Below are 13,259 nucleotides of genomic sequence, written 5' to 3'. Positions count from 1 at the left end.
GAGCCACCATGTGGTTGCTGGGATTTGAACTCTGGACCTTCGGAAGAGCAGTCGGGTGCTCTTACCCACTGAGCCATCTCACCAGCCCCTTGGTTTGTTCTTTATCTGTATTATTTTTCATTCTCATGTGAAATAAGTTCATTGCCTCTTTGTCTTTAAAAAAATTATTTCCCTAGGTGCATTACTGCAAAATTAACTGATATTTGTAATTTCCTTGTAAGTGAACTGTCTTCTTTCTACTTCTAGCATCTTTGTGTCTGACTGAAGGCATTTGCTGAGGGATCAGTTTCTTTGGTGTTTCATTGTCTTATATTATGCCTCATTTACTTTATCCACTCTGGATAATGCTTAGCCATTTCCTTTGAGATATCACTTCAGTTTCCTCTTGTGTCTCTTCCGATGACTTTACTCTAGTTTGTATCTAACTCTCCCACTGTAATTATCAATCATATTTCCTAGCCTGTGGCTCAGATTTTCCAGTTTTTCTGCTTCTCTGTGCTACATTCTGGGTAATTTCCTAAAGCATGACGTCCAGTTCATTTTTTCTTTCTTCAGCTGTGTCATATCCAACAGTTTAATTTTATAATTTTGTTCTCTTTCAAGTTTTTTCTTTCTTATTCTTTGGTTTGTGTGTTTAGAAAGGATTTCACCACATTATCCTAAAATTCACTATTCAGAGCAGGTTGGCATCAAACATAAAGCAATCCTCCTGCCTCCTACTACTAAGTGCTAAAATGATACATATGGACCAACATGCTTGGATCGTTTGGCCATTCCTAATAGTCTTTTGTTGCTTTGTCATAAGTATGATTCTCATAATAAATTTCAAAAATGTAATAATTTATAAATAACTTTGTTACTTAAACATCTGTCTAGAGCCAGTCTATGCCCTTGTCTGGCAATCTTACAATCTTCAGTCATAGAAGCCCTAAGTCTATTGTTTTTCTCTTTTGTATTCTTATTTATATCTTTTTATATGGTTGGGATTTTGCTATTTAGTCTTAATCTGCAAGAATCCAAAACCTAAGCTAAACATGATATTTTTAAGAAAGATTTTGAGTCTGCTTCTGCTAGGAGCCAAGGAATGAATTTTGTTAATTTTGAACAACTGGATCCCCTCTCTGGAGCCCTAAAGCAGAGCAAAAGCTCTGGACATCTCCCCCCACCCCAGACATGCACATACTGCTGGCACCTCAACCTTTCAAGTCAGAAGGACATTTGCTCTTAAGATAACCCAAATGTGTTTGTGTGGTACTTCGAGCTCTGACACAGTTTGTATGGAGTATGTATAGTGAAACAATGGTCCTCAGAGAATTTCAATACCTCTCAGAAGTCCAGAAATCCATCCTACTCCGAGTCTGGTTGTGTAGTTGTAAAGTCCAAAATGCACTCACTTTGTCTAATATTTAGAAATATATAACTTTTGTTGACTTTTCACTATAATTCCTGGAGAAAATGGAATGAGCATTCACAAAACCTGAAATAGATAAATAACACAAGCACATTGTTTTAATCACCTGGAGCTCTCCATGCTGGGTTCAGAACTGTCTTATGATGTTATCTGATATGGCTTCTTTCCTAAATAGACACTTAACCAAGAAGAAGGATGGCCAGTGCCTTCTCAAAGTTGCTAACTGGCCGAAATGCATCTCTGCTGTTTACTACACTGGGAACCAGTGCCCTAACTACTGGCTACCTGCTGAATAGGCAGAAGGTATCTGCTGATTCCCGGGAACAGCACAAGCTCTTTCCCCCAAGGTGAGTCCTCCTGGCTTTAAAATGACACCGATCTCTTCTGTTCGAAATGGTCAGTGAAGAATCCTTCTTCTTGCTTTATTTTACTTAGTCTCATTTGTATGGGTGTTTTTGTGAGTGTATGTCTATGCACCATGTGCATGAAGTGCTCACAGAGGCCAGAAGATTGTCAAATCATTTAGAACTGAAGTCACAGACAGTTGTTAGATGCCGCCGTGTGAGTGCTGGGAATTGAACTTGGGTCTTCTGGAAGAGTAGTTTCGACAGTGCTCTAAACTACTGAGCTATATCTCCAGTCCCTAAGAATCCTTTGTGTCTTTCTAAATGGCTAAGTCAAACTTTTTCTGAAGCTCATTAAGCCTAGTTTCCTATGACAAGCACAAAGAAATAGATCATCATTCCTGCCCGAAGCTTGCCATGCAGTTAAACAGGAACAACAGTGATAGTTGGCATGTACTGAGCACTTGCATTATGAGATAATCTGGTAATGCGTATGTTAGGTCCTTCCACATGGGTCATGATTCATTTTAGCATCCTTTAGTAATAAAATGAGGACATAGAATTACTAAATCCAAGTACATGTACTTAGTGTAGCCACATGCAAACCCAGGCTCCATGGGATGAGACCCATGTTCCACTCACTGCTCTAGAAAATGTGACCACAGTATTGATTTTAAGTGTGATCATTAAAGAACATTACAGATAGGACATGGAGAAGCATGCAGAAGATGAGGTCAGATATTCTGCTGCCTCAGACCTCACTGTGTCCAAGTCACCAGTGCACCAAGTAGTTTGAACAGGGTGATGGTGTCCTAGGATTCCATGTAGATAGGGAGGAAACAACCAAGATGTCCCTTGGAGACTCTGACCGGATCATCACCTCTGAGGGATCAGAGCAGCCATGCACCCAGGGAGTCGCTGCGGGAGATCAGCTGAGTGTGGGACTATGGTACTCCTCAGTTTGTATTCTTCAAACAGTACATGGCCCAGATAAGACAGCATCTAATGTGGTGGTCTTCTGTGGGTTATCCTGACATATTTATCAAATGCTTGTGTCCATAGCTACACACTGTTCTGAAGACAGGCCAGGTCTCTGTTGTCTCTGTTGTCATAAAGTTCTCTCTGTAGCAAAGCACTGAGGGGTGAGCAACAATGTAGGTAGTTCCCTCTCTCTGTCTTTCTCTGTCTCTGTCTCTGTCTCTCTCTCTCTCCCCATCACAGACCCAAGAGACCCAACTATGGCTGTAATTGAATTCCATCAATACTACTGGGCAGAAGAGAAACCTGCATATGTTTTCAATTCATTTTCCGACTTCCTTTCCTCTTTTTCTGCGGTAGCAAGCATCACAGGTTTCCTACTAGGCAGAACCAACCACGTCCTTTCCCCTAGTTGTCACTAACACAGGTTTTTCTTAAGTCTGGCTTACTCAAGCCAAGACTTGTAGGTGTCTCTTTCTAACTTTTCCTGTGTTCACTGGACCAAAAGAGCCTGGCTGAAGGTCACAGAGAAATTGAGCATTTGATAGCCCTTACATGGGGAATACTGGCCCACAGCCTCTCTCCTCTCACAGTGCGGACTACCCTGACCTTCGAAAACATAACAACTGCATGGCTGAGTGCCTCACCCCCACCATCTATGCCAAACTCCGAAACAAGATGACACCCAGTGGCTATACCCTGGACCAGTGCATCCAAACTGGAGTGGACAACCCTGGCCACCCCTTCATTAAGACTGTGGGCATGGTGGCTGGTGATGAGGAGTCGTATGAGGTAAGACTATGTATGGCCTGCTGATTCCGGAGTGGGGAGCTACCTTGCATGTGGGTGAGGTGTACTATCATGGAATCCTTATCTTTCTTTGGAGTCAGCTTTTGCATTCTCAGGAAGGGCTCCAAAAAAGGGAAGTCAACTCCAGGAATCCTTTCTGGGATTATGAGATGTGTAACTACCTAGGGACAATGCTTTCTTTGCTACCATGCCAATGTCCTCTCAAAGAGAGACTAGTTGCATGAACAGAGCTCTCTAAGCTTGTCAAAAGGCTATCTTGGTGCAGAAAAATTAAATAAGATTGAATGGTGTGTATTCATCAGAAATACATTGAAATGCTTGATTTGGGGTTTGTTGGGTTGGGTTGTTTGGCTATAGTTTGGAGACTTATTGTTCTATTACTGTGGCACAAACTCCTGGGTTCACCAAGTTTCTGGGCTCCTGAATGCTGAGGAGCAGTGGCTGTTGATAGCAGAACTCAGGTCTCATACCCATCTTCACAGAGCAGCCTCTTCATTGAAACAGAATCCTACAGCCTGATCCCTCATCCTCTCTCTTTTCCCTCTTCTGTCATAGAACTAAAGGCAGTTTCTCAGAAAAGCATCTATCAAGGGACAAGAAGGGGCTATCCCAAATAAACAAAATGGTAGTTTATTAGCTTATAACAGAGACTTAGACTATAGCTGCCTCTTTGGTCCCAATGCCCTTCTTCCCTCTTCCCATAACATCTAAGGCTATTATTATATATAACTTCTCTTGGCTTTACTTGAGCTAAAGACTACCCATGCCTATGCAGCTCATTTTGGTTTGAGTCTGGACAGGTCCCCAACAGGAAAAGTAAGAGACCCTTGCTTTGTACAGCTGGGTTTCCCCATAGATTTCGTGTTTTGCTTTGAGTCTTTGACTTTCTCTTCTGATCACAAAATGTACTTAGCCCCTGAGCTGGTAGCTTCTTTTAGCTAACAACACAGAAAACCTTTGAGTTCTTAACCATCAGATGTTCTCATCCAGTGGGTTTGGCAGAATCCTTAGGGAAGAGATTAAACACAGTCCAGTAGCCTAGTTCTCCCTCAAGAATGGGCATTTGTTTGTTTGTTAGTTTGTTTAACTTGTGTACATTTATTCTTTTCATTCTCATCTACTAGTATACTCTTCTATGCATGTTCCGCATGGTGCATGGAGAATTTCGCAGGAAGCCATCCAACCTGGCCCTCTGGCCATTGAGGAGAAAGGAAACAGAGAAAAGCAAAAGTCGTTTGCTAACAGGCAAGCCAGTTACAGGATATTCTTGCTTATAGGTATTTGCTGACCTTTTTGATCCTGTCATCAAACTAAGGCACAATGGCTATGACCCTAGGGTGATGAAGCATCCTACAGACCTGGATGCATCCAAGGTAGGCTCCAGGCTCCATTTCTTTTTCCCATGATGCAAGATTTCCTGAATCCACAGACAGAAGAGAGAACCTATGAGGTGTTCCTGGAAAGATGGCCAACTTCATCATATGCCCTAGAAGGATAGGGGAGTTTAATAAGCTCCTTTAAGACACCTCTAGAGGACAATTTATAGGAACTTCAAACTTTCCTACAGTTTACCCCAACTGAAACTACCTACTCCAGACCCCACCTTACTTAACTAAGGTTAAACTCCAGAGTTCCATCTGTCCGTTAGCCATGCTCCCTGTGATGCAGTGCCAGAAGGTTTCCAGGCAAGCTGCATGTCAGGAGACTGTGCTCTGTGGCTGCCATGGTGACCCTCCACTCTGTTCCACCTGGCAGATTACTCATGGGCAGTTTGATGAGCGCTATGTGTTGTCCTCTCGGGTACGCACTGGCCGAAGCATCCGCGGGCTGAGCCTGCCTCCAGCCTGCTCCCGGGCAGAGAGAAGGGAGGTGGAGAATGTGGCCATTACTGCCCTGGAGGGTCTGAAGGGTGATCTGGCTGGCCGCTATTACAAGCTGTCTGAGATGACGGAGCAGGATCAGCAACGTCTCATCGATGTGAGTAGGTGACAAATCACTCAGGGTCTACCTGGAAAGAAGTTGGACCTCCAGCTCTGACTAGGCTTCTACCCAGTTAGAGTTAGTCCTTCAGGGCTGAAGCTTGCCTGAGGCATCTCAAGGGGGGACCCCAGTATCACCCCATCCTGGCCCATCATGTCACTGTAGGACTAGGCGTATCCTCTCCCACTGAGGCCAGACCAGGCAGTCAAGTTAGGGAAACAGGAAACTCCAGTATGAGCCTTGGGCTTGGCACAGGAGGGTGGAGATGAATGGGTTATCTGCCTCCTGTTACCTATGAATAAGTGAACTCAACCAGGTATGGAAATCTTAGTCATGCTTAAAGGATGATTTCCATACCACACCCTAAGAAAACTCTAGAGGCTGAGAGGATCTAGGCAGGAAATTAAGGTCCTTTCCCTGTCTGGTTCAGAGCCAGCCCGAGCTGCCTACAGGCACTCCTCCTTGCTGCCTCTGAGCACCTGTGGGCTTCTCACTGACTCTAAGGTAAACAAAATGCAGTCCTTTGGGGTTTTATGAAACATGGGTTCAATATGTAGCTATGCTGGCCTCAAACTCACAGGATTGCTCTTGACTCCGCCTCTCAAGTGCTGGACATGGATCCTTTTATTTCTTCATTATTACAAATTTTAAAGGAGCTGTTATTTTTTACAGTAATGTTGATGTAAACTCCAAGAAAGGAAGAAACGAGGTTTTGTTATCTCAGAAGATATAAATGACTTGGAGCATCCTCTTTCTAAGCACACAGGGCAGCTATCTAGTTAGTTGGTACTCCTCAATCTTCTGGTGTGTGTAGATTCTGCCATCCTCTGCCTGCCACTACAGAGCAAGGATGCGTCTGCCTTAAGCAGCCACCCTGGCTTCTTGTTTATGGGTGAGCTTCCTCCCAGAGAGTGGCTTTCTCCAACCTCTCCTCTCTCCAGTCTCCAGGGGCTCCCACTTGTTAGAGATTCTATCTAGATGGACCCCTGATTTCTACTTGGTATCCTGTCTCAGCGTGATCTCTGGGCATCAGTGGTTTTGTTTTTTAAAAGCTCCCAAGGTGTTCCACCACACAAAGAATCCGAGACACACTGCTGAGAGTCCTCTTTATCTGTAAGTTGAAACTTGATCAGCTGGCCCATACCTACTTTCACAGGCTCATCTCTCTGCTTTGTCCCTTTTGGCCCACAGGACCACTTTCTGTTTGATAAGCCAGTGTCCCCTTTACTAACATGTGCTGGAATGGCCCGTGACTGGCCTGATGCCAGGGGAATCTGGTATGGTTTTTATATTTTCCCTGTGTGTTGAGGATCTCAAATCATCTGCTTCTTCTAACCTGAGGTTGCTGTGAACTGCAGTTGACAGCATGCCGGGCTTGAGGGCTTGAGGGAAATGGGAACGCAAGTATAATTGAAAATGGTATGTGAGAGCGTGTGGGGTGTGTGTGTGTGTGTGTGTGTGTGTGTGTGTGTGTGTGTGTGAGAGAGAGAGAGAGAGAGAGAGAGAGAGAGAGAGAGAGAGTAGTTGAACTATTGTTCTCTTGTTTGAGGAATGAAGGGAAGGATTGTATTTTGTGAGGGTAAAAACATTCTCGGCATCGTTAATGGCTGGGTTTAGTTTTATTCTCCATTCTGCAAGCTATCATTATTCCGTGGTACTTGCTCAGGCACAATTAAGAGATAAGGGCCATCCAGGGAATGGGGAAGGTGAAAAGAAGCAATCAGGTAATGAGATTTTCCATGTGTTCAGATAAACGCAATTAACAGTCAGCACTGCATTTCTGTCTTCGTTAGGCATAATTATGACAAGACATTTCTCATCTGGATAAATGAGGAAGACCACACCAGGGTGATTTCAATGGAAAAGGGAGGCAATATGAAACGCGTATTTGAGAGATTCTGTCGTGGACTAAAGGAAGTAAGATTCCATTAGGGGTTTCTCGATAGTCGTCAGAATAAAACCTCTCTAGTTTCCATATCTGTGTATGTATTTTAGATTTTTTATTATTATTTTATTTTATGAGTGTTTTGCCCACAGTGATGTCTGTGTACCACATGCATGCAGTACCCTTGAAGGCCAGAAGAGGGTGTCTTCGGATCCCCTGGAACTGTAGCAACAGATCGTTGTGAGCTACCATATGAGTGTTGAGATCCAAAAGAGATAGTCTGGAAGAGCTGCCAAAGCTCTTTGGGAAGGGCCATCTCTTTATCCTTGGTATTTTCCATTTTTAAAAACATAGCTTTGAAACTTCCAAAGTGGTACTTCTTTCTCCTAAGAGTCAAATCTTCAGAGTAGTGCTTCCAAAAGGGGCGGCTTTTCTCTTTGGAGGGGAGTCTGTGATTCACTATCTTCTCATTCTATTCTAAATATGATATAAGGATAGAAGGAGTGGATGCGGTGAATGAAATGGGATAGGTAGAACGGGGCAGGGGCTGGGACATGGGCCTGGATGGTGTGCCACAAGAATAGATTCTCACAGGCTTATCAGCAGAGAATTCCTATGCTCTCCTACAGTCTTTGCATTAAAAAAAAATAGTATCAACAGATATTTATTGAGGGCTTAAACTCTTCTAGGAACTGTGTTAAATGCTTTATATGCCCATCTGATTGAAAAGAGTGCTATTTATACTCTAATAGAAGAATTATCAAGCACAAGTCCCGTAGCTCCACCAGTTTCACTCATGTGCTGTACTGGTCTTTCTCTCCCTGGTGTCTGGGTGACGTGAAGGAACAGGTACTTGAGAAGTCTGTCATTTGCACATTGTTACTCCATCTGTAGGTGGAACGATTAATCCAGGAACGAGGCTGGGAGTTCATGTGGAATGAGCGTCTGGGATACATTTTGACTTGCCCCTCGAACCTCGGAACTGGATTGCGAGCTGGTGTCCACGTTAGGATCCCAAAGCTCAGCAAGGTAATGGCGCATGACCAGGAGCTTTGTTGAGTCCCTTCAGAATCAGCTCAGATGTGACTTCTTTTCAGAAGGAAACATCAGTGTTCATTCCTTAACCCTGACCTTTGGCACCTGCAACAGAACACTGATAGAAGGGGCGGGGCTGGCTTTAAGTCATTTGCATTAATTAACATAAAAGGATCCAGGCCTGGAGAAGGGGATGGTGCTTCAAAAATAATGCTTTTGAGTCTCTACCACTTAACAAATCAGGATAGGTGTGGGAGCTGCCCTGCTATGCTCTCTGGGTTCCTGTCACCTTGTTTTTACATCTGAGCATGCTTGAGAAGAGAATGGCCTGGAGGGAGGACTTAGGCAGTACAGGTTGTTACGCCATTCTTGTGCGACTTGTTCTTTGTCTTGTTTTTTGTTTGTTGTTGTTGTTGTTGTTGTTTTCATTTCTTATTTGTATTTTGTGCAGTTTGGGGGGAGTGTGTGGTACACAGTGAATGCCATTGGACAACTTGCAGGTTCTATGGGTTCAAGTCAGGCCATCCTGCCTAGCAGCAAGCGCCTTCACTCGGCGAGGCTGCCAGTAGGGGGCGTTGTGTGGACCGCTTAGAGCATTTTCCTCGGTTCCATCAGTCCATGAGGAAAGGAGAGAGCATGTAGGCGTGTCCAAAAGACTTAAGGGGTAAGAAGCGAAGTGATACACTTCACTTCTGCTCATTCTGGAGGCAAGGGCTTAGCTAGCAAATGGCTACATCTTCAGCTCCTGGGCTGGGGAGAAAGAGAAAGCAATCCTGATGTATAGCTAGCCATTTCTGCCACAGCACACAAAGTAAATCAAGGACACTTAAACAATTTTAGAAATGTGGAGCCTATCAAGAAGAAGGCATGCATTTTTTTGTTATTCAAAATTCCAATGTTAAAAACATGATTTGAAGTGATTTAGCTTCATGGTTTTAATTATAACAATGAAATCGGTGTACAGGTGACTAGCAAACACACAAAAGCTGGCGTCCATAGCAAATAAATGTGTGCATTTATATGAAGATAATCAACTGCAATTCTGCTGACTTCCATCTGTCTAACTTTGGGCAAGCTAATTCCCCTGGAGCTGCTTGCTTATCTGAAGTTTAGGGGTTAGTACAGCTTCAATTGTCCCCTATGAGTTTATAAGTTAGACACTTAATCACCAGATTCCAATGCCAATGGCATGTGTAACTTCAGGAGATAGTTAGGATTGTTGAGGTCTTAGCCTTGGCCTCCATGATAGCATTAGTGGCTGTACAAGAAGAAAGATCCAAGCAAGCATATATGCTCTGTCTCACCATGTGTGACCCCTGCCACAGGATAATGCAGCAAGGTCAATCCTCACCAGATGCCAAAACAGGTGCCAGCACCATGTTCTTGAATGTCCAACCCTAACTTCAAGCCAAAAGGGCTTCTATTATTATAAGTGACCTGGTATCAGGGGCTTTTTTTTCCCCTTTCAAGACAATACATAACTTTAGCTGGCCTAGAACTCCTTATGTAGACCAGGCTGACCTCAGTATCATAGAGGTCCACTGGCCTCTGCCTCTGGAATACTGAGATTAAAGGCATGTTGCACCATCCTCTGGATAAGGTAGGGTTTGTTTGTTTGTTTGTTTGTTTGTTTGTTTACAGCACCAGAAAGTGGACTTTGATGGTGTGAAAGTAGTATCCACTTCATTGGCTGTTGGGAGGCTTTGAGCCCAGTGCCCACCTATGGTGTAAACATGCTATCAATGGTTACTGTTCCATTTTAGCATCTTTGCTCAATGACCTCAACAGTATCCCTTCTCCTAGGATCCACGCTTTTCTAAGATCTTGGAGAACCTGCGGCTCCAAAAGCGTGGCACAGGTGGTGTGGACACTGCTGCAGTGGCAGATGTGTACGATATTTCCAACATAGATCGGATCGGCAGATCAGAGGTAAAGCCTCTCTCAACCCGAAATGTACTAACAAGGGTCAGCCTGACTGCATTCACACACTCCCATTTTCCCCACCGAGTCCGACATAGCTATTCATTCTTGTGTTTCCCTTGCATGGAAAAATAACACATGGAATAACATGGAAAGATACACAATCCCTTCTGAGTCCTATTAGGGAGGTCAAGGAATCACAGTGGGGCTGTTGTTATAGAGCAGCCCCCTGGGAGCTGTCGGAGCCATCACAAGCAACAGAAGCTCCCTGGTGCTAAAGGACAGCGGTCTTTTATCCCCAGGGACTCAGAGAACAGGTGTGCTGTCCCTCTGAGAGTGAAAACCTCCCCTGTCTCTGGATTTCCCTTGCTGAAGACCACATGCTATCACCTTTGTCTTGACATCTTAGACCCTTAATAGTTCCCACGGCTTTAGTGTAGCCTATAAGGCCAAGGGACTCCTGTGGTAAAGGAACAATAGGTTCAGTGAGACGAGTCAGAACTCATTAGGAACAGGCAGCTGAGGACTAAGTACACACTGATAGTCACCACAGGGAGTTATCTCAACCTGGGATGCAGCCTCTGCTCGCAGGACTAAGTATGAAGGGCCACTGTATAAAGTTCTCTCAACTTGCAGAGTCAAACAGAGCTTAGTGTTTTATTGTAAATTTCTAAGGGATATTTATAAAAGTTAGTAAAGTGTCTAAAAGTATTTTTAAAGCCATATATTTAAACTAGTAGTGCTCATTACCATTTTGTCTCATAACATATTCTACAATTCATGAATGCCTTATCATAGCAATATAAATAACATGACTGGGGATAGAGAAATACCTTTTCAAAAATTTTTATGTGATTTTTTTAAAGATTTATTTATTTATCTTATGTATTTTGTGTTTTTCCTGAAAAAAAATATGTATGTGTGAGCAGCAAATACTCTTTCGTGGTGAGGCCCTCTCCAGCACTGATAAGGTATATCTTAATGATAAGGCATTTACTTAGCAGGTGCAAGCACCTGTATCTGATCCCAGTGTTTCGAAATAAACAAATAAGAATTCAAAACAAAACACAAAAATACTTTGATATCCAAAAACATGATTTTGAGTAATTATATGGTAAAAATATTCCTTTATATGTTTAACATTTTCTGATTGGTATTTTTAACCTACTTTATGTATAACTTGAATCACAATTCTAGACAGAATATAATCCTAAGAAAGGAACTGGGAAAGTTATATATCACCAAGTTCCTTTGTGAAAAGTTTAAAAGGGCCCCACCTCATCACACCCTGTCCAACACAGGACACATCTATTGGAGAAGGGACCATGGGCTCAACTAGATGTAACTGGCTTTCTGGCCCAACCTTCCCTCAAGGCCCTAGTTTCCCTCTGAATGAAAAGTGGTTGAAAGGTTACTGAGCTCCATCCAACTTAAGGCTGTTCCACCTGCTGTGTAAATAAGGAAATCTGTATCGTGAGCATATTCAGTGCTCAGAGGGTTGAGAAGCTGGCCAGAATGTGTATCTACAGAATAACACACCGGTGTCATTGTATGGTCTTCTGTACAGGAGGCTGATGAAGAAAAAGTTCATGGAGTCGTTACTAGTTAGAGTAATTGCTGCTCTTGCAGAAGACTCAAGTTCAGTTCCCTGTACCTACATGGAGGTACAACCTTCTATATGAGTCTAGTTCCAGAGAATCTGATGTCCTTTGGCCTCCATGAGCACTCGAATGAATGCAGTACATATAAACTCTTATGCAGGCACACATATATACACATAATAAATAAAACAGTAACAATAAATCTCTACAAGAAAAAAGGGTGTGGGCAGGAGAGATGTGAAGCAGATAAAAGTATTTGACACACACACACTCACACACACACACACACTCTCTCACACACACACACTCACACACACTCTCACACACACACACTCACACACACTCACACACACACACATTCACACATACACACACACACGATATTTTAAGGAAAGGAAAATTGGCGGGTGATGAAAACCAATGACTTTCAAGTATAAAAAAAGTTCTCCCAGCAACCCCACCCTAAGGAAAGCTTGAGAGAAAACCCTATGCTAGCCCTCCACTTCCACACCTGACCCAGCATTGGGATGCCTCCCCTCACAGGAATGCCCCATTGTCATAAAGTTCTGCTGAGCAGATGGTTCACACATACACCAACACTGCTCTGTCCAGCAGGGCTCCCCAGGCAGCTTCCACTCGAACTAATCTCTCCTTTTCTTTTCTCCATTATGTCTCCTCCTTGTGGCTCTCTCTCTCTCTCTCTCTCTCTCTCTCTCTCTCTCTCTCTCTCTCTCTCTCTCTCTCTCTCTCTCTGTCTCTCTATGTCTCCCTCCCTCTCAAGGTTGAGCTTGTTCAGATTGTTATTGACGGAGTCAACTACCTGGTGGATTGTGAAAAGAAGCTGGAGAGAGGCCAAGACATCAAGGTGCCCCCTCCTCTGCCTCAGTTTGGCAGGAAGTGAATTTTATCCCTCCAAGTTTGTGGGTAATCTGTCTGCTGGTATGACAGACACAGGAAGTCTCTGCTCTGAGAGTTTTTGTAGACTTGAACATGTAAAATTGTAGGTACTGCTATCTTTACAATAAAACTCTCCTTAATATCCTTGGGCAGTGTCTCTAATTTTCAATAATACTGAGTAGGTGGTCCATATGCCAGTTATAGGCAGCAAAATGGAGAGGTCACAGGCATACATCTGGGTAAACGTTCAGCTATCCAGATGTTAGCTATGAACAGTCCTGTACAAACGCCTTATGCACATGAGATGAGGAACAGATATAGTAACTAATTTTCCAGAAGTCTGGGCAAGGGGAAACTTCCTTTGAAAAGAGGACCTTCATAAAAGGCTATGAACTCTT

General features: G+C 43.4%; 1 protein-coding gene across 1 annotated transcript in view; it reads left to right on the top strand.

The window, feature by feature from the left end:
* The window catches only part of Ckmt2 (creatine kinase, mitochondrial 2), a 23,299-nt gene extending 10,292 nt beyond the window's left edge, over positions 1 to 13,007 (top strand). Inside the window, exons 2-10 of the mRNA XM_021180568.2 lie at positions 1,587 to 1,758; positions 3,327 to 3,525; positions 4,821 to 4,916; positions 5,299 to 5,520; positions 6,715 to 6,800; positions 7,317 to 7,440; positions 8,303 to 8,437; positions 10,247 to 10,372; positions 12,746 to 13,007. Of these exons, the coding sequence (XP_021036227.1) occupies positions 1,607 to 1,758; positions 3,327 to 3,525; positions 4,821 to 4,916; positions 5,299 to 5,520; positions 6,715 to 6,800; positions 7,317 to 7,440; positions 8,303 to 8,437; positions 10,247 to 10,372; positions 12,746 to 12,865 (1,260 nt within the window). The 5' untranslated portion in view covers positions 1,587 to 1,606 and the 3' untranslated portion in view covers positions 12,866 to 13,007. The remainder of the gene's footprint in view (positions 1 to 1,586; positions 1,759 to 3,326; positions 3,526 to 4,820; positions 4,917 to 5,298; positions 5,521 to 6,714; positions 6,801 to 7,316; positions 7,441 to 8,302; positions 8,438 to 10,246; positions 10,373 to 12,745) is intronic.
* Positions 13,008 to 13,259: the final 252 nt, after the last annotated feature.

The sequence above is a fragment of the Mus caroli genome, chromosome 13 (assembly GCF_900094665.2).
Source record: "Mus caroli chromosome 13, CAROLI_EIJ_v1.1, whole genome shotgun sequence".
NCBI classification, from domain to species: domain Eukaryota; kingdom Metazoa; phylum Chordata; class Mammalia; order Rodentia; family Muridae; genus Mus; species Mus caroli.
Note: the sequence above shows the minus strand (reverse complement) of the source record. Positions and strands in the feature narration are given on the sequence as shown.